Below are 19,662 nucleotides of genomic sequence, written 5' to 3' on the forward strand. Positions count from 1 at the left end.
TCGCTTTGCTTTTGGCGAAGCGAGCTGCGGCTGTGCGGATGCAGGCAGGCTCGCTTGGGCTTGGGCTTTGGGCTTTTAATTTTTTTTTTTTTCGGCGGGGAGGAGAAAAAAAAAAAAGAAAAAAGGCTAAGCAAAGAAGCAACCCAAGGCGATCCGGCCAGGAATATTTCTGGGCTTTTGGGTCGGGTTTCGGGGTTTGTGGCTACCGCGGGTTTCGCAGACGGGGAGCGCGCCTTGGACGCATTTTCGGAGGCGCGGTGGCTCTCGGGGAGCAGAGGGCGAGGATGGCGGCGGGGCCGGGGCCGGACCCGGCTGGGCAGCGGAGGGGAGGGAGGGGTGCGCTCGGTGCCTCGGCGGGGGCTGTGCGGCTCGGGCGGGAGCGGAGGGTGCTATGGTGGGCGCTGTGCTTCCCGCAGGTCACAGCGGCGTGAACCAGCTCGGCGGGGTGTTCGTCAACGGGAGGCCGCTGCCCGACTCCACGCGGCAGAAGATCGTGGAACTCGCTCACAGCGGCGCCCGGCCCTGCGACATCTCCCGGATCCTGCAGGTGAAGGCGGCGGCGCCCCCCGTCCTCCCACCGCTCCGTCCGCTCCGCTCCAGCGCCGCTGTGTCACCGCCGGGCGCTAATGCGACCCCCCCACACCCACCCACCATCACCACCACCCGCCTTCCAGCCTAATAAAACGATCCATCTGCTCGGTTGTTGCTGCAAATAGACCTTTTGATGCGTATATATATATATATATATATGCCTTTTCAAATATTGCAATTTTTGCTTTTCGTTCCCCCTTATTTCCATCCGGTGATAACCTGCACTGTCGTTACAGTTAGCTCGCTGTAATAAACTGAATTATACGGCTCGGCATAATTTCAGTTTCCTCTCCTTCCCTCCGTACCCCCCGTATTTACTTATGATTTTGTGATATCTGTATGCATTTGGCGTGGCTTACTGTTTTTGGTTTGTTTTCTTTTTTTTTAATTTTTACCCTTTTTTTTTCTTCCAAAAAGCAAAACAATACTAAAAAAAAAAAAAAGGCGAAAAAAGAGAGAGAGAGAGTTAAAAGAACCCCCCTCAAAGCCACGCTGTTTTAGCCCGGAATCTGTCCTTACGGACATTCCCGCAATCTGGCGCAGTTCAGGGGTATTTTGTAAATGTAGGTCTTGAAAACCCTTCACTCACCCCTTCCCCCTCAAGTCCTTTGGCTAAGAGCAGTGAGAAGGATGGAGACTAGTCTGGTTTACCTATTGTTCGCATTTAAGGCGTATTTTAACCTTGATACTAAGATAATTACGTTTTGACCAGATGATTTTTTTTTTCTTCCAAATGTTTTTAAAGTATCACTTTTGTAGAGGGTAGGGCCACGAATGTAATTTTTTTTTTTAAGAAAAAAAAAAAAAAGACTCTCTAAGTAAGTTCTCATACCATTTAAGGTATATTTTTGTGTTATAGACCCATGCAGATGCAAAAGTCCAAGTGCTGGACAATCAAAACGTAAGCTTGTCATTGTTTAATGCATACTTAAACAATTTTATTTTTGTCTTGAAATTATTAATAATGTGATTTTCTGTCCGCTTCCCTATCCAGGTGTCGAATGGATGTGTGAGTAAAATTTTGGGCAGGTATTACGAAACTGGCTCCATCAGACCCAGGGCAATCGGAGGTAGTAAACCGAGAGTAGCGACTCCAGAAGTTGTAAGCAAAATAGCGCAGTATAAACGAGAGTGCCCCTCCATCTTTGCGTGGGAGATTCGAGACAGATTACTATCAGAGGGGGTCTGTACCAACGATAATATACCCAGTGTAAGTTCATGAAAAAAACCTTCCTGTGTGCCGTGTACAATGCTGGGTAGCCGTAGCGAGCCTCTGCTTCCTTTGTTTTGGTATCAGAAGAGAGGATAGCAGGTTCATATCATTTGCATGTGGCAGGGTCAGACGCATTTTTTCATACAGAATCTGACAAATGCCTTTAAGGAGGGAAAAAAAAATAAAAAACAATATGCGGGTCACCCCTGTGCCTGGCGCCTCAGGTCTGCAAGCATCAGTCGGAGCCATCACTCTGGTTTTGCAGGGTTGGGTTTGGGGCGCTTTTTTTTCCCTTTGCTTTTTTTTTTTTTTTTTTTTTTTCTCTCCTTCTTCCCCCCCTCCCCAGTGGTTTGTTTGTTTGTTTGCACCACCACCACCAGCAGTGAGCGAGTCGGGGCGGCAGGGACGGCCGCGGCGCTCGGGGAAGTCTTGACTTGCGCCCAGGTCGAGCCGCCCGCTGCGCAGGGGGACGCGGGGCTTGCGCGGGTGCCTGGCGGGGAGCGGGCTACCGCACTACCATTGCCTTTCCTGTCCTTTGCCTTCCAGGTGTCGTCGATAAACAGAGTCCTACGCAACCTGGCTAGCGAAAAGCAACAGATGGGTGCCGACGGGATGTACGACAAGCTAAGGATGCTGAACGGCCAGACGGGGACCTGGGGCACCCGGCCCGGCTGGTACCCCGGCACCTCGGTACCCGGGCAGCCCACACAAGGTAAGGGACAGCGCGCTGGCCGCTCCCCAGCCCGGGGCGGCCCGGTTCGGCTAGGTTCGGCCTCGTCCGGCGGAGGTGGCCCCGACGCGGGTCCAAATTGCCCCTTCCCCGGCCGCCGGGCTGAGGGTGGCGGGGTTCTTGCCGCCGCCTCCCCGGGCGGCTGCGGGCAGGTGGGTGCGGGACTGGCGGCACGGTGGGCGTCCAGCCCCAGCTCCGGCCCGGCGGTGGGCAGGGGAGCACAGGAGCATCCTCTGCCAAAGCCGCGGTGCCAGCAGCCGGGCGGGATCGGGGGCTCAACCTTAACCTCGTCCATCGCCCGGTAATTAGGGCTCCCGCTCCCTGCCCGGGCCGCCTTCCCGCGCCGGGGTCTCTCCCCAAAGCCGGGGCGATCGGTAACTATCTCCGTAGGGCTGATTGTAATTCCTCCTCAATGGACCCGAAACAACTTTGTAAATATAGGAAACTGTTTATCCTGAAGATTAATAGGTATTTGTTGTAGGAATGACAAGGGGATAATATGAAGGATAATGGGATGTTACGTTACATACTTAAGATGGTTAATGGCTTCTTTTTGAATGCGGGCTCTGTTGAGCCTCGGCTCTCCCTGTCTCTGGTCATTCCTTTAGAAGAGGTGTCTATATACAACAACCTGCATTTTGTTTTCACCCCGCAAGGAAAAAAAAATCGGTAACAGTGTGCGGAATATCTGGTACAAAGGATGTTTCTGTCACACGCAAGAATTTGTTATGGGAACAATTCTGTCGCTATGTAATTGCTCATTAGAGATCGTTTTGTTTCTCATTAAGGCGACATGAATAAGCGTCTAGTTGAAGGAGACAGCTGTAGAAATGTTCCACAGGAGACCTCTGGACACGATATGGCACCGCTTGCCAATTAGACATGTCAGTTTTAAGAGAAGAAAACAGTCTATGAAGGACACTAGAAAGATAGAGCGGAGTCCTCGCTTCCCCCACCCCCCCTTTGGTGTTTTTTTGTTGTTCGGTTGCGGGGTTTTCTTTTGGCATTTTGTTGTGCCCGATGTCCACCCCAGGAACCGGGGCCGCCCTGGCCTCGCCCTTACCTGCGGGGCTGGGCCCTGCCCGGGCTCTCCCGGCGGGCCCGGTGCCCTTCTCTCGCTGCCCGCACCCGCGATGCGGAGCGCGGAGCGCTGCTGCGCGGGGCAGCGCGCCCACCGCCCCTGCGGCTCCAGGCCGCCCTCCGCTCCCGCCGGCGAGCGATTTGGCCTTTTTATTTATTTATTTTTCCTTAGGAAAGGCTTTAATTGGAGAAATTTCGTGCTCCCCGCCGCAGAGCGCTGCTCGGAGGAGCAGCCCTTGCGCGGGTGCGGAGCGGGCGCACCTGGGCCCGGCGGCCCCTGGCCGCGCCCGCGCTGCGGCAGAGCCGCCTGTGCCCGGGGCGGGGGCTGCGGGTGGCCCTTTGGGGGCCAGTGGTGTCCCTTTCCCGTGGCGTGGGGACGAGCGCAGTTTCCGCAGGGGAGCGCGGGCCCCGGGCAGGAGGATGCGCGGCCGGAGGACCTCGGGAGCCCTGTCCGAAATCCGCACATGAGGCGGTGCGGAGCGGGCAGGGCTCGGGCCGCGGGTGCGCGTGGGCAGCAGCGGCGAGGGGGAGGCAGGCAGGCGCTTAAAACATCCGCATGGCAAAATTAAAATTAATAAAATGGATTTCCTCTGGAATATTCATGCTCCCTCTAATGTTTTTCCCTTGCAGGGATATGCTACTGGATTTTAAGAGTCCATTACTCAAAAAGCATAAGGCGAGGTTAGGTCTCAGAGGGGTACAAATATGGTCTCAATCTGATAAACGCCATGCAGCAGTGAATAAAATAATGGATACATGAGGGCTGACAGAACAAAAAGAGACATCTCTATCCGGGAGAAATTCTCCAGTGATTTAGTGGTTTTAGGGATCACCGAGACACTGTTTCTTATCTTTTTTTTCTCCCCTCCCTCTCTTATAAGACTAAAGCCTTCTATAGGATTTAGACACTTTCTCTTTCAACAGATGCTACAATGTTTTGATCCCGGCTCTATAGCTGAGAGGTGCTGCAATTGGTTTGCTATCTTTTTTTGCTTGTTTTCCGCCTCACTGATTAAGACACTAAGAAACTAAGGAATGATTTTATTTCCCAGCGTCTTTTTTTTTTTTTTTTTTTTTTTTTTTTTTTTTTTTTTTTTTTCCAGGAAACAAATCCTATACCCAGCGTCAGATGGTCTGGCTATAGGATAATAGGGACGGACATTCACTTGCTTTCTTACGGATTAGGTCTGGAAGGTGGAACAGCCCTATTGAGATAGCTTCTTTTAGGGGCTTTAAAAAAACCCAAACAACCAAAACTCAAAGAAAAAAAAAAAAAAAAGAAGAAGAAAAGAAGGGGTGTGTGTCTAAAAAGAAGATATCTTAATTGTCCGGGATGGGGTTGGAAATGACCATAAGCGAGTTTAGGTGAAACGTTATGTTGGCTGAAAGATTTTGGGGGGACGGGGTTGGAAATGACCATAAGCGAGTTTAGGTGAAACGTTAGGTTGGCCGAAAGATTTTGGGGGGACGGGGCTGGAAATGACCATAAGCGAGTTTAGGTGAAAACTTTAGGTTGGCCGAAAGACTTCGGGGAGACGGGGAGCGCACCGAGGCGGGGTGGCAAAAAAGTACGGCCTCAAAACTTTGGGTCGGGGACGCCCGGTTCGGGAGCGGCCCGGTGGGCTCCCTCTGTCCCCCGACAGGTTCGGGGCGCTCCGCGGAGCCCTCCCGGCTCGGGGGGCCGCGGCCATCCCCCCGGGCGCCCCCCCGGCCCCCGGGCGCTGCGGGCGCGGCCCGAGCGGACAGTGATGGATGAGGGCGGTGGCGGAGGTGAGCGCGGCCCCTCCGCGGGCGGGCGCGGCCCCCGGCGCTGCCACCCGCGCTTGGCAGGGCGCTGCCCCGCCGCGGCGGCCGTCCCCGGGCCCGGGGCTTTGTGTGCCCTGAAAGGCGGCTCCCCCCGCCCCCCCGCTATTCACCCGCCGCCGGCCGCCTCAATGGGGCTGCGGCCGCCCATATGGTGACCACGGCCGCTGAATCCCTGTGTTTAAATGGAGGAGAAAGTTCGGGTTTTAAAACATTTCAAAGTGGTTGAAAGGGTCCCACCAGATCCTGTCACAATTCCCCCCGAGCTTTGAAGACCGAGGCCATTGTTCGCCGATTATAAATGATATTACTTTAAAGTTGATTTCCCACAATATTTAAAGGATGTCGCGGGAGTGTCGCTATTTATTTTTGGCGTAACTTTTCAAGGGAATTAGCATAAGTAGCCCATGCGTCCCTCACCCCGGCTCCCTCTTTATGCGACATCAAAACGCTTCGAAAAATATGCTTTGAAAGGAGAGGGAGAGCTCATTTAGGACAACGACTTCTCTGCCTCGCCGGCAGCCTCCGTCCCTCCGGCCCCGGCGGCCGGGGGTGCCCGCCGAGCCCCCCAAGAGCAGCCGGCCCCGGGCCGCAGCCGCCTGTGCCCGAGAGCCGAGCACAATGAAAGTTTCCCCTGTTTAATGACAGAAATTACATTAAAAGTGGTGGAAATGCCCTAATTAAAAATGTACCACTTAAATGATATGCCAAGCGCTCAGCTGCAGAACAGCGTATTTAGCTAGTTAGTGAACTCGCTACTATTTCTTTTAAAATTACATGTTAAAATTTTAAAAGAAATCTTACTTTTCTCTGGTGCAACACATTACAAAGAATGGACAGTCCTTTTATCTAAATATAAAATTCCATTTTCAGCAATTATAGCCTGTTCTTGGTGATGATATAATTACAGCTGTGCTCAGTAATAGGTGTCAAGGCAATGCACACTCATACAATAGTTGAATAAAACTGCAGAACAATGCAGGCACTTCTAAATTCACAACCTTTAAAATGAAATTGACTGTGCAGAATTCAAATAAAAACTGGATAAATATTTTTTTTAAAAGATTACAAGCTTGGTTTGGTTTCTTAATAGCATTTTCTGCAAACCTATCAACATCTAATTGATTAGATAGGAATTACTGATTATAGATAATCTGAAATACTGAACATCACTATTTTAAATATAGCAATAGGTAAATAAATGCAGCAGATGGAGGAGACCGCCATGGCACTCCAGCAGGGATTCATGGAAAGAATCACTTTCAGGGGAAAGTATTTTTATGCAGGTTTTATTCCAGAGGGAAAACAAAATGAAATTAAGACCAGGTGATGATGATAATTCCTCATCTCCGATGTTTACGTAAGGCTGGAAACCGAAATGTTTCCGTGTTACCTGTGCCATTAGCGCCGCGTTGCTTTGATACCCGAGACGTTTTCAAGGGAGGGTGTCAGCAAACATGGCTGAACTCGTTTCCAGTTGCATTATTTCTCTGATAGGGATCTCTTCAAACAAGGGTACCTGCATTTCACTTTCCGACTCTCTCGGTTCCACAGATGGCTGTCCGCAACAGGAGGGAGGAGGGGAAAACACTAACTCCATCAGCTCTAATGGAGAAGACTCAGACGAGGCCCAAATGAGACTCCAGCTGAAAAGGAAGCTGCAGAGAAATAGGACATCCTTTACCCAAGAGCAAATCGAAGCCCTTGAGAAAGGTGAGTGACATTTTCTATGGCTGAAGCAGGAGAGAAAACAAAATGTGCCCTGACTGCATTACCAGCCGGATGTAAGCACGGCATTCCTGTGCCTTATATATATGTATATATTTAAACCCTGTGGCTCCCTCCGTGCTCTTTTATTCCAGAGCTCCAAATATTCATTGCTGGCCGTGGTGTGCCCTGCAAAGCTGTTAAAATAGCTTTCAAAGGCGAAGTGTTCAGGGCACACATCACACCCATGCTGCACCCCGGGCTTATCTTAGGGGAATAACTCTCCTCCTGTCCGTCCACTGTGCTGCTTTGCTGGGGAGGCGAGGGCAGGCAGGGGGCTGGCAGAGTCCTCCACGCCTGCCCCCACCTCACTCCCCATCCCCAGTGCCTGGGGCTAGGAGCAGGTGCCCTTTTCCCTGGCCGGCCTGGGCGCACCTCGCCTCTGACCCGCCGCAGAGCTTTGTCCTCATTTTGCGCTGTTAGCCAGCGACGTGCCATTTCGCTTCTTGGTGACAGGGTCAGAGCTGCCTTGGGGACCCCCTCGGTGGAGGCAGAAGCCCTGGCTGCTTCTTGAGAGATGCAGCACTGCACCCAAGCCTACCCATCCCCATGGCAATGCTCCCCAGCAGGCAAGGCGTCCTCCTCGCTAGCACACAGGAAGAAAGCTCAGCTTTGCCCTTACAGTGATGCTTCTTAGGAACATTTAGAGCACAGGCTGTGCAGGAACAGCTCTGGTTTTACAGTCAGCCACATCAACTCTGCAGCTAATGCAAGAATATTTCCTTCTGCAGAATTTGAGAGGACCCACTATCCTGATGTGTTTGCAAGAGAGAGACTAGCTGCTAAAATAGACCTGCCTGAAGCAAGGATACAGGTACTGATTTGCTCTGCAATTGTAACTATTATTATTTTTACTATTACTACTCTGATTTTGTTACTCTTGGCTTCTCAAAGCACGGGGCAACCCATATTTATAACCAGGTATTTGCCCATACCCTTCTTTTAGGAAAATAGCAGCAGCTGGCTTTGCTTTCACCCGCTGCTTTGCTCTTGAGCTGCGTGGGGGAGGCCCCATGCCTCTAGCCCTTGTAAAGTCACTCACATCTCTCAAATGCTGTATTTCCAGGTGTGGTTTTCCAACAGAAGGGCCAAGTGGAGAAGGGAAGAGAAGCTGAGGAACCAGCGAAGACAAGCCAGCAACACTCCCAGCCACATTCCCATCAGTAGTAGTTTCAGCACAAGCGTTTACCAGCCGATCCCACAACCAACCACCCCCGGTAATGCCACCAACCCCTCACCTCCATCCATCCATCCATCCTCTGGGCCAAATGAAACTCTGAGGCTGTGCTGCCAGTTGTAATTGTGGTTAAACTAATGTGTTCATCTATCTGTCTATTCTATTATAGTTTCCTCTTTCACATCAGGTTCCATGTTGGGCAGGACGGACACAGCGCTCACGAACACGTACAGCGCGCTGCCGCCCATGCCCAGCTTCACCATGGCCAACAACCTGCCTATGCAAGTAAGTCCAGTGCCACGCCAGGGCACGGCATTCCTTGGGGACTCAGCAACCCCTGGGCTGTGTGGGAGTGTGGGTGGGGACCCTTCCTCCATGCCATGAGGGATTACAGACCCAAACCATTCTGCAGGGAAACCTGCACCCAACAACTTCCTTTGGCATCTGAAAAGATGCCCTGTTTGGGGGAATCAGAAGGGAAAGGGCACTGAAAGATGTGGTGCTCAACAAACACTTTTGTCAGGTTTCCAAAGAGAAAAGTCCTCAGATTTGCAAGGCAACAAATCTGGGATTAAAAAAAATGCTGTCTGGGAGAAAAAAAAAAATGGTTAACCTCTGGAACTCACTGATGCCATATTGTGGAAATTGCTGGCTGAATAAGCTGCTGGAGGGATCCGACCTTCTGGATGTAGGTAACGTGGCAGAGGCACATTAGGAACACCTGAGAGAGGGAAGGATGTGATTAGCATCAGTGGTTATGCCAGCTAAGCCAGAATTGCAAGAGCTGTCAATCCTCATGCCTGAAAGCATTAGCTGATCACCAGCTGGGTTAGGAAGAAATCTATTCCTTTGGGGTCTGTTTCTATAGACCTTTCAGATGCAAAATTCCTCCTTTTTTAATGGTGGGGTTGGCCTAGGAAGGTGCTGGCCAATTACGGGAGTTTTACAGCTTTGTCTGAGGCACAGAGCATTGACCACTGCTAGAGACAGGCGAGCAGATTAGAGAGCCTGACTCCTTCGCTGCAGCAATTACGATGTTACTAATTGCTGAACCAAAATTAACCAAATAAAGTTAGAGTCTTGCAAGTCTGTGGAAAGAAACGGTGCTGGCTGGGTTGCTGCTCCGTGACGTGCGAGGCCAGCGGCGCCGTCCCCGGCAGCGGGGCTGGGAGCAGATGACAAAAGATCAAAAGGCTGATCCAGGAGGGGACCCTTGGGAAAGCAGGAGGCCCCTGATTCACCACTGGGCACCTGGGCAGGGACTCAGCACGTGTGATCCTGGCTGGAAAACGCTGCCTGCATGGTCAGTGTGGCAGGGCAGCCAGGAGGGCTCGGAGGGGTCTCTCTGCGGGTGCACAGAGCTTTGTGTGCTCTCCCAAAGCTAGTGGGGCTCTCAGGGAGTGCTGCTGGAGAAGGCGTGTGGCAGGGATGTGCAGACAGGAAATATGTGCAGACGTGTCGGGTCTCGTGCGCTCGGGGTGGGAATTACTCATCCTGCTTCCCGTTCCCTCGCTGTCTCCCTTGATCAGGGCTGTGCTGGTCCCTGCTCAACCGGCAGCCAGGAGCAGGAGAAGACCCTGCTTGGTCCCTCTCCAGCACTGTGCCATTCCTCAGCCCCTGCCCCCAGCTGCTGTTCCCCCCGGGTAAATTGGGTTTTAGGGGTTGGAGTTGAGGTAAACGGAGATGTCTGTTCTGGGATGCTGCTGGCACAGGTTTGGGGTGGCTGAGGCTCCGATAGGGATCAATGCATACCTGTGAGTGGGGTTAGGAGATTCCTCTGCAGAGCCTTGGTCCCCCCCAGCCCCACAGGTGGTCTGTGTGTATGAGCCCCACGCTGGCAGATGCAGGACCAGCCTCTGTGCCTCAGTGGAGTGACTTTAGTTACAGCACTGAGTGCGAGGGAACTACACCCAGTGCGAGGTAAGATGCTGGCCCTGTCTCTGGCTGCAGGTGGGAGGAGACATCTTCTAAAAGGAAGATGAGTATAAAGGAGGGCAGCACTCAGCCTTAGGGATGTAATACCTCCATCAGCACCTGGATGTAGGGATCTGCTCACTGAGCATGTCTGAAAAAGCACCAGTAACTGTCCATATTGATTTTTAGCCCAAAAGCCTCCATGAAGGGCCGGCTTGGTTGGGTTCCTAAAAAGGTCTTTACATTGGGGTGCCTGAATTTGAAACTTGAAGCTGATTTTTGCTGTCTGAGGGCTGGCACGTCCACGCCCAAGAGTGTGATGCTGTCTTTAGCTGCACAGCCACTGACCACGTTGTGCTTTGCCCCCACAGCCCCCGGTCCCCAGCCAGACCTCCTCCTACTCTTGCATGCTGCCCACCAGTCCATCGGTGAATGGACGGAGCTATGATACATACACCCCTCCTCACATGCAGACACACATGAACAGCCAGCCCATGGGCACCTCTGGCACCACTTCCACAGGTGAGTGACCCCCTGCTCCCCCTGCCCTCTCTGCTCCAGCCATCAGGCTTTTCACCTCTATTGGCTGCGAGAAGGCTCTCCCCATCGTTGGGGGAGGTCTCTCTGCTGGGATTCGTTGCTGCCATAGCAGGCAGAAGATGAAAATGTATAACCTTGCAAACTAGAGCAAAAAATTCTGATTTTTAAGCTGCTTCTTGGAGGGCTAGATGGAAAGAAAGCTGATTAACAGAGGTGGTGTGGAAATAGCAGGACAGAGGCAAGCTCTTTAGTGAGCCCTCCATGCCTCAAAATATTCTCTGTATAATTAAATTCCAAATCAGCATTTATTTCAGCATTAAATTTCAGCAGAGATATTCACAGGGGTGAGGTTAAGTGTATGTGAAGCTGATTGCAGCACTGGGCACATTTTTACTGTGTCTGTGTCAGACATTATTTATTGCTAAAGGTTTGAAGTTATCAAAGAGGCAGGGAACCTGTAGAAATATTAGCCCATGCATAAAAAAGGCAAATCAGGGTAAAAAAGGGCAAGTGTCAGCAGAAACAGGAGCAATCCAGGCACTTTTCAAAAGAATAGAACTGTTCTGTGTATTTTGGGCTGAATTCTCCACTGGTACAAATGAGCTAAGGCTCTGGCATTTATCTCAAAGCGTGAAAGTTTATTTATAACAACAATCAGTGAGAGGTGCATAATTTTTAAAATATATACAGCCCCAACCCCTGGTTCCACAGGCTGGTAGATGGTGAGATTTGTTGTTTGTTGGAATAATTTGGCGTTTGCTGGAATACAAACTCAAATCTGTGAAACTGTGAAGCAAAAGTCGTGCTATGAATAGAAAAACTAAAATATCCATTTTCCCTCTCAATTTTCAGGTCTCATTTCCCCTGGAGTGTCAGTTCCAGTTCAAGTTCCTGGCAGTGAACCCGATATGTCTCAATACTGGCCAAGATTACAGTAAAACATGTGTTAATTCCGTAAATGACTATATGGACAACAGTTGGATGTTCAGCAGTATTTTATAAAGGAAGAATGGCTCTCAGAGTACTTCTGTACTGCAACTGTGCCCTATGCTGTAACACATGGAAAAGACTTTCACATGGACCTTTGTACACTGAAGGCATTATATCAGTTGGAACAAATCTTCATTTTGGTATCCAAACTTTTATTCATTTTGGTGTATTATTTGTAAATGGGCATTTGTATGTTATAATGAAAAAAAAAAAGAACAATGTAGACTGGATGGATGTTTGATCTGTGTTGGTCATGAAGTTGTTTAAAAAAAAAAAGAAAAGGAAAAAAAAAAAAGAAGCCATGATCAACAAGCTTTGCCACGAATTTAAGAGTTTTATCAAGATATATCGAATACTTCTACCAATCTGTTCATAGATTATGGATTGATGTTCCAAGTTTGTATCATTCCATTGCATATAATTAAACCTGGAACAACACGCACTAGATTTATGTAAGAAAAATATCTGTTGGTATTTCCAAAGGTTGTTAACGGCTGAAGCTATGTGCAAACAGGGGTTAAGAGAGAGCTGCCATGAAGAAGAGAGTTTGATAGATAAAAGGTAGATTGTGTCTTCGATATAATCCGATTTGTTTTATGTCGAAATGTAAGTATTTGTCTTCCCTAGAAATCTCCCAGAATGATTTCTATAATAAAGTTAATTTCATTTATATTTGACAAGAATATTCTATAGATGTTTTATACACATTTTCATGCATCATACGTTTCTTTTTTGGTCGGCAAGAGTTAATTGTTCTTAGATATAGTTGTACTACTGTTCACAGTCCAATCATCTTTGTGCATCTAGAATTCATTCCTAATCAATTAAAAGTGCTTGCAAGAGTTTTAAACTTAAGTGTTTTGAAGTTGTTCACAACTACATATCAAGATTAACCATTGTTGATTGTAAAAACCATGCCAAAGCCTTTGTATTTCCTTTATTATACTATTTTCTTTTTAACCTTATAGTGTGGTGTTGCAAATTTTGTTACTGTGCTAGGTTAATCTCATTAAGTTTTATTTTGATTTTATTTTCAGTTTTCAGTTAGGAGGGGCTCTTCAGGAGCACTTTTACAGAGTTTCAGCCCTTTCACCAGCCTGTAACTTGGGCTAACAAAAAGAAGACAATGTTAAGTTTAATTTTGATTTTATTTTCAGTAAGGAGAGGTTCTTAAGGAACACTTTTACAGAGCTTCAGCCCTTCCACCAGCCTGTAACTTGGGCTAACAAAAAGAAGATAGGTTCGCGTATCTAACTGAGAGCAGGAAGAGGTTGTTTATTTAGCTGAGGTTTCTGGGGATGCTCTAAATGAACTCCAGAATCCAGCAGAATTTCCAGAGGGGATTTGCACCGTGCCAGGCCTGTGTCTGTCTGTCCCTGTTGTACCTAAAGGACGCACGGACACACGTATACCCAGATATGCACCCCCCACTTCTAAAAATTGTTTTTGTTAGGATGCTTGAAAGGGGAAAAAAACAACCCAGCTGCGTTTTTAACAGGCTCTTTGGGAGAGTGAATGCCATCCCTTTATATTGCCACACAGCACAATCTTAGTGTAATTTTCCATTGAACTTGTAACCTGGTTAATACCTCAATGCGCTTTGTGTGAGGGTTGTTAGTGTGGGCGTGGGTGGAGAGCTGCATGTCAAGGAATAATGAGAGAAGACAAATCAACAGGCAACAACAATGCGAGCTGGGACTGGCTAGTGAAAGCTAAAGGCCTTTAGTCACTGGCAGGGAAATCTAAACATTCCCATATCTATGAAGCTGGCTCATTGTGCTGCAGTTGTTACTCTCGATGCTGTGCTGAAAAAGGGATCTCATGATTAAAAAGCCAATGTGCGGGGAGTTTTGAGTCAAAGCACAGGCATCACAAGCAGCCTTTGTGAAGCAGAGATACCATCTAGACTGGTTATGTTTTCCTTTTGGTATATTTGTCACAGCAGATAGCACTTCACTGGAGACTTGGGGTAGCAGGGCTGTGCTGCTGAGGTGGCTGCAGTGCTGCAGATGAGATTAAATGCACGTAAACTCAGGATCCTTTAGGGAAAAAGAGTAGCTTTGCTCAAAGCATGAGATGATGGTTATTAAAATGAAGAGCTTAAAGCGAGAAAAAGTGAGCTTTGATTTTGATACTGGTCAGTTTTAAGTGTATTTTAAGTTTTAAAGGCATCCATTCACAAATGTCAAAGAAACATCCGTTTTAATTTTTTTTTTAGTACATATTTTTATCAGACCTGCATGTAATGTATTTATAAGAAAGAGATAAATTGCATTAAACACCACAACAGGCAGGTCCCTCCTCACACAGCTAACTTGAATCCGGGAACAATTAATTACAGGTACAAACCCAGCACTTCTACAGCTAATTATCGTGTTTTACCTACTAATGCAGCTTGTTATGGAAATGCCAACTTCTGCACAACCAGGAACGGAAAAGAGCTTTTCATCCCTTCCTCCCCCGACAACTTCTGCGCGCCGCTTGCTGTTTCTGCTCGTGCCGATGCGCGGGCAGGGGCAGCTCCCCGTAGCTCATCCCTGCCCTTCCCGGCTTTTCCCGGCCGTGCAGCTTCACCGCCCGTGCTCCAGCGGCCGGTGGCCTCCATGGTGCAGTGGCCAGCCCTTCCATAGTGCAGTGGCCAGCCCTTCCCAAGGCTTTCCCAGGCGGGCTGCGCCGGGCGGGGGCTGCGGCCCCGCGGCCGTGCGGCAAAGCCGCGGGATGTGCGCGGACGGACCTTGGGATGATTTCAGTGACAGCCCGGCTGGCCGTGGCGGAGAGGAGACATTTCTGGCTCGCTGGCTCCTTGCCGTGCCCTATGGAAGGGGAGAAGTGCCTGGCTGGCTGCACATCGGGAAGAAGCCGGGGCGCGCTCGGTGCTCGCAGCGCCGCCGCCGCCGCCGGAGCCGCTGCCTTGCGCGCCGGGGGCTCCGCGGGGCACGGGCAGCCTTGCCCTGCTGCCAGCCCGGCCAAGGGTCATCGCCCCGGGTGGGCTCAGCCCGGAGTCCCCGCTCGCTCGGCCCCAGCCCCGGTGCCGCATCCCGGGGCCTTCCCCGGGGTAGCCCAGGAGCGCAGCTGGCAGCGGGCAGGGGATGGAGCGTGGCTCCGTGGGGACGTGCTGCCTCGCCAGGCATCGCAGCCGGCAGCAGGACTGGGGGACGAAAATCTTCAGCGTGTTCTAAACAGCCTCTAATACCCATCTTCACCCCCTTTTTTTCTTCCAGAGCTGTGTTACTTGTGAAGACTGAAATCTGCTGTGATGTATTTGCTCAGTGTAACGCAGCGATTTCCGAGGGTCTCCTCTTATCACCGCTGAAATTAGTGGGAGTTTTGCTATTGATTTCAATAGGAATGAGACATTTCTGTGCATTTGGTTAAAATGTATTTCATAATAACACCTTATACTTTATTTATAAGCCCCTCCTAAGGCATTTCACAAATTATAGTCACACAAGAATTGATGTGTGAGCGCTGTCTTAATAACACTGTATTTTGTGTTTCAAATATTGTGTTCTAGATACAATATTTACATTTACAAGTGAAAAGGCTGCTAACCTAACAGTTATTGTTCAGAGCAGACAGATGATGAGCCATACATGCTGATGGCGAAGCAGACACGCATGGGGGACACACGTGCTGGAGCCGCCTCGCACCGAGCACACACCGCCTGTAATTGCTTTTAAAAGGTAAGCACCAGCCAGCATGTGCCCTGCCGCAGGAGGCAGGCAGAGCTGCTTTCTCACCCAGGGTGGAACGCTGAAAGGGGGTTTCCCCTCTTCTTTTTATTTTCTTTATAAAGCGAGCAAAATGCCCCCATGGGCTGGTTCACTTTCGGCAGCCTAACACGGGATTTGTTTGTAGGGGCAAGATTACAGCAGCAGACAGCGACTCGGGACTGATAGCACATTGCCTCCCCCAGGCTTTCCAGCCATTTGGAAGTCCCATTTCACTCACGTTCAATGGCCAAAGGTGTCCACCTTTTTTTTTTTTTTTAACATTGATTTTTCTGGTATTACAGACTAAAATATATTATCTCCCTTTCTCTGCATAATTAATATGTGCAGTTTAGAGTTATACTAAGGATTAAATTTGTTCCACTTTTCCACGGTAAAAACAGCACTACAAAAACTGAAAATGTGTGGTTCTTTAAATGTTTTTTTCCCCCCAGTTAATTTCTGTTTGCTCTTGTCCTCAGTTCCAGCAGTTGAGCTTTGTGCCCCATGCATCTGATAAGGCTTCTCCACTCTGGGAATGGTGCAGGCTCTTCTTTTGAAATAACTCTTCTTTTGCAGCCCTGTTTTTGATCAGAGTGTGATTGGCACCTACAGACACCCCAAACAACACCCTCCTCAACTGGAAACAGGGGAGGGAATTGGAATTACAGGTGTGGGAGGGGGGGGTCTGTGGAGGCTGCTTGGTCCCACTGTGAGGGAGAGAAGGCACTGTGGGGGTGTTTCTCTGGCTGAAGAGAGCAGGAACCCTTAAAGCCCTGCACTGCCCAGTGGCTGAGCCATGTTCCTGCTCTTTGGGTGGAAAACAAAGCACGGAATGTAGCTCCTTTTGGAGCTGGAGAATGGTGCTAGGGAAGCCTCCCACATTATCATTCATCACATGTTATCATTCAGTATTTCTTGGAGAAAACAGAGGCTGGAGGAACCTGCACGAGGTGCACAGTAGTAAAGAGATAGTACAGTTTGGATGGGAGCCAGGTTGGCAGGTTCTTGCTTAAATTAATTCCTCCCCCAACATTCTCTTCTTAGCTGTGAAGAAAGAAAACCCCAGTGCATCAGCAGACAGTTAGAGTAGCTTACCCCAGATAATTCACTATCCTAAGATAGTTTGCAAAAGTGATCGTGGGGAGGATGAGTGTGTTTTCATAGGGTCTGCAGAAATAAAAGCCCAAAGCAATGAAGCCATTTGATCAGCCTGGTAATGTGTGCTGCTGATGTGTTGTAGATTTCCATGAGATCCCCCAGCTGCCAGAACCCCTGCTGTTCCTTTGGAAGGTGGTGTAAGTCTCCAAGAAACCTGCTTTCCTTCAAGTTTTGACCTCTGATGCCTGTCTTTTAGCACACTGAGAATTTCAGGGCCTTCTGTGCTGTTCCCTTTCCCCATCCTGGTTGTGAGGATCATGACTTTGAAAATGTGTGTCTGATACTGGTGGGCTGTGTGCTGGGGCTGCTCTGTCCCCACAAAGGACTGTGATTGCTGGTTTTGCTGGGCTGGTAGAGGTCTCTGGTGCTGGAGCCTCACTGCCTAGGCTGAATTGTAGGTGGGTCAGATGGTGAACAGAGGTTCTGTGAGTGCCTCAGGAGGATCCTTGTTACCTTCAGGTGCCTGACAGGAGCTGGAAGTCACCTGGAATCTTCCAGCAGAGGTTGCAGTTGCCTCCAGGCACCTGACAGACCTCACGTACTCTGGCAGCTAAAATTGGTGAGCGTTGCAAATTGCAGCTCTTCCTCTCCTGGGACATACAAGCTTTTCCAGCTGCACCAGAGAGGTTTGTAGATTCACAGATAACCTCCTTCAGGTCAGGCCTACACCAATGGATTTTGAGAAGTTTATGAACAGTTATTCCACAGAAATTACCTACAGGGCAACAGAAGGGCTCTGATTTACATGGAGCTGCATACAGCAGATAAACACATTCCTCTTGTTACAATAAATATGTTCATTACTAATGAGTGAAGAAAACATATATTTCTCTCTGTAACTGTCTATGGTTTACCCTTGAGATTTTACTTGGCAAAGGTGGATTCATTCTCAGTCTGTATTCTGCAGCTTTGTGCTTCAAATACTGCAGAGGAGGGTTTATTTATTTTTAAAACTCCCCCTGTCAGGCTGGATTAAGTAAAAACCCCACCATTTAAATTTTATACTTTTTTTTTTCTTTTAAAGAAACAAGTTGTCCACTTTGATTTCTCTGAATTTAAGTCAACAGCGCTGCTTTGCAAAGTAGATATTCAAACCCTGGTTCTTATTTTGTTGGTTCTGATGATTTTCTGAATTACGATTCAGTTCCTCTCTGTGAACTGGTTTGCACCTGTTTGGGCTAGGGTGTGTTTAAAACTTCATTGAGACTTTTACAGTCAAGGACTGCAAAGCAACTCCCCTGAAGTAATTGTGGCTCCATCCACTCTGCCTGTGCTTTAATCCTTTCCCCCTCTACTTTGTTGGGACAAGTTCTATTTGCTTGTGTGAAGCTGGAGAATCCATAATGATGTTTGGAACTCCTCAGCCATGAACCTTGGTGATTTGGGATGAATCCCCTGGTTTTGAGCTGGTTCCTGGGAAGACTCCCACACAATCTCCCACACAGATGGACTTACTGCTCCACTGTCTCCATGAGTATGCTGCCAAAATCCTCCCGGTGCTGTCAAAATCCTTCTCACTCAAGTCACTTTCCAAAATTGCTGAACTATCCTGGACATAGACTGGGAAGAACCACAAATGGAAATTTCATCGTGCTGGAGAATTCTTCCAAGTGCTCTCCTCTCTCTGTCACTCCTATCTGGTCTTGGCTGAGTTTTGTTTATTAGGGCTGTGCCCAGCTCTGGGCTCCTCAGCACGGGAGAGACACAAAGCTCCTGGAGCAGATCCAGGGGAGGGTAACAAAGATGATGAAGGGATGGAGCATCTCCTGTGAGGATGGACTGAGGGAGCTGGGCCTGTCCAGCCCAGAAGAGATGGCTGAGAGGGGAGGACCCTGTCAATGTCTGTCAGCATTTGCAGGGAGGTGTTTTCCATGGTGCTGAGCAATTGCACATGAGGCAATGGGCAGAAATTGGAATGTGCAGGAAACTCCACCTGGACATGAGGAAGAGCTTCCTTCCTAGATGGGGGATGAAGCACTGGAACAGGCTGCCCAGAGAGGCTGGGTAGTCTCCCTCACTGAGATATTCCAGCTGGACACAGCCCAGTGCTCAGGGATGGCCCCGCTGGCTGCCTGCGGTCCCTTCCAGCCTGGCCCATCCTGTGCTCCTGTGGTTAGCTCACCTTTCCCAAGGGCCAGGCCATGCTGCTAGCAGGAGTTTCAGCTGAGGAACCTTTGTGTCTCACAAGTTCACCTGCTGGATCCATGGAGATGTTGAAAGTGCCCAGGAAGGAAAGAGATGCACTGAAACTTCCCTGCTCAGGAATGAAGTGCTGCAGCTGCAGTTCCCAGCTGTGAGCTGGAGACAGTGGAGCCGGAACTGATGTCAAGCCCTGCTAGAAGAATCCCTGTCCTGATTTAAAACAGCCATTGGTTTTACAGCCATACAAGTTCCAGGTCAAGAATGATGCCCTGCACAAACAGCCCTGGCCTATGAGTGAAAACTCTGACTTGCTTTGCATCAAATAAATGCATTCTAAGAAATGCTGAGAAATTTCACTTGAGCAATGCATTTTAAAGAGGTTTACAGCTCTTTCTCCACACAATAAACTATCTCAAAATATAGGCACTGAATACTGCTTGATTTCATACCTGCATCAGATCCATTCATCCCTTCTGCTCTTCTCTGAGTCCAGCCCTGTGAAATTCCAGCAAGAGCTTTCTTTAGTGCATCTGCATCAAACTGACTTCAAAAGAAGTATCTGAAAGTGCACCAAAATTCACCAGTTCAGGACTTTTAAGAGAATACTTCTGACACTCTGAGTGCTGAGAACATTCTGAGGCTATGAACATTCAGACTCAAACTCTGCCAGCATAAAGACTTTTTAAAAAAAAAAAAATCTTCCTATATTTTGGGTTCTATATTTATCTTCAATGCCAGAAGACATTGAAATACTTTTTTTTTTTTTTTTTTAAATATATAGAGGAATATGCAGTTAAAAATACTTGAGATCTGCTAAATTGTAAAAGATCCTCTGGACCTTGTC

The 19,662-nt window shown here is 48.9% G+C and overlaps 1 protein-coding gene across 19 annotated transcripts in view; it reads left to right on the forward strand.

Moving 5' to 3' along the window:
- Nucleotides 1–12,655, forward strand: part of PAX6 (paired box 6) — a 25,513-nt gene extending 12,858 nt beyond the window's left edge. For 6 of the 19 annotated variants that reach the window (XM_059848339.1, XM_059848344.1, XM_059848340.1 and 3 more), the window contains 10 exons: nt 417–547; nt 1,451–1,492; nt 1,586–1,801; nt 2,351–2,516; nt 6,972–7,130; nt 7,916–7,998; nt 8,251–8,401; nt 8,531–8,646; nt 10,647–10,797; nt 11,668–12,655. In XM_059848339.1, the coding sequence (XP_059704322.1) occupies nt 417–547; nt 1,451–1,492; nt 1,586–1,801; nt 2,351–2,516; nt 6,972–7,130; nt 7,916–7,998; nt 8,251–8,401; nt 8,531–8,646; nt 10,647–10,797; nt 11,668–11,753 (1,301 nt within the window). In that variant the 3' untranslated portion in view covers nt 11,754–12,655. The remainder of the gene's footprint in view (nt 1–416; nt 548–1,450; nt 1,493–1,585; nt 1,802–2,350; nt 2,517–6,971; nt 7,131–7,915; nt 7,999–8,250; nt 8,402–8,530; nt 8,647–10,646; nt 10,798–11,667) is intronic. The other 13 variants (XM_059848346.1, XM_059848349.1, XM_059848350.1 and 10 more) reach the window with 7 other exon arrangements.
- The last annotated feature ends 7,007 nt before the right edge of the window (nt 12,656–19,662 follow it).

This window comes from Haemorhous mexicanus, chromosome 6 (assembly GCF_027477595.1).
Source record: "Haemorhous mexicanus isolate bHaeMex1 chromosome 6, bHaeMex1.pri, whole genome shotgun sequence".
In the NCBI taxonomy this organism is placed as follows: domain Eukaryota; kingdom Metazoa; phylum Chordata; class Aves; order Passeriformes; family Fringillidae; genus Haemorhous; species Haemorhous mexicanus.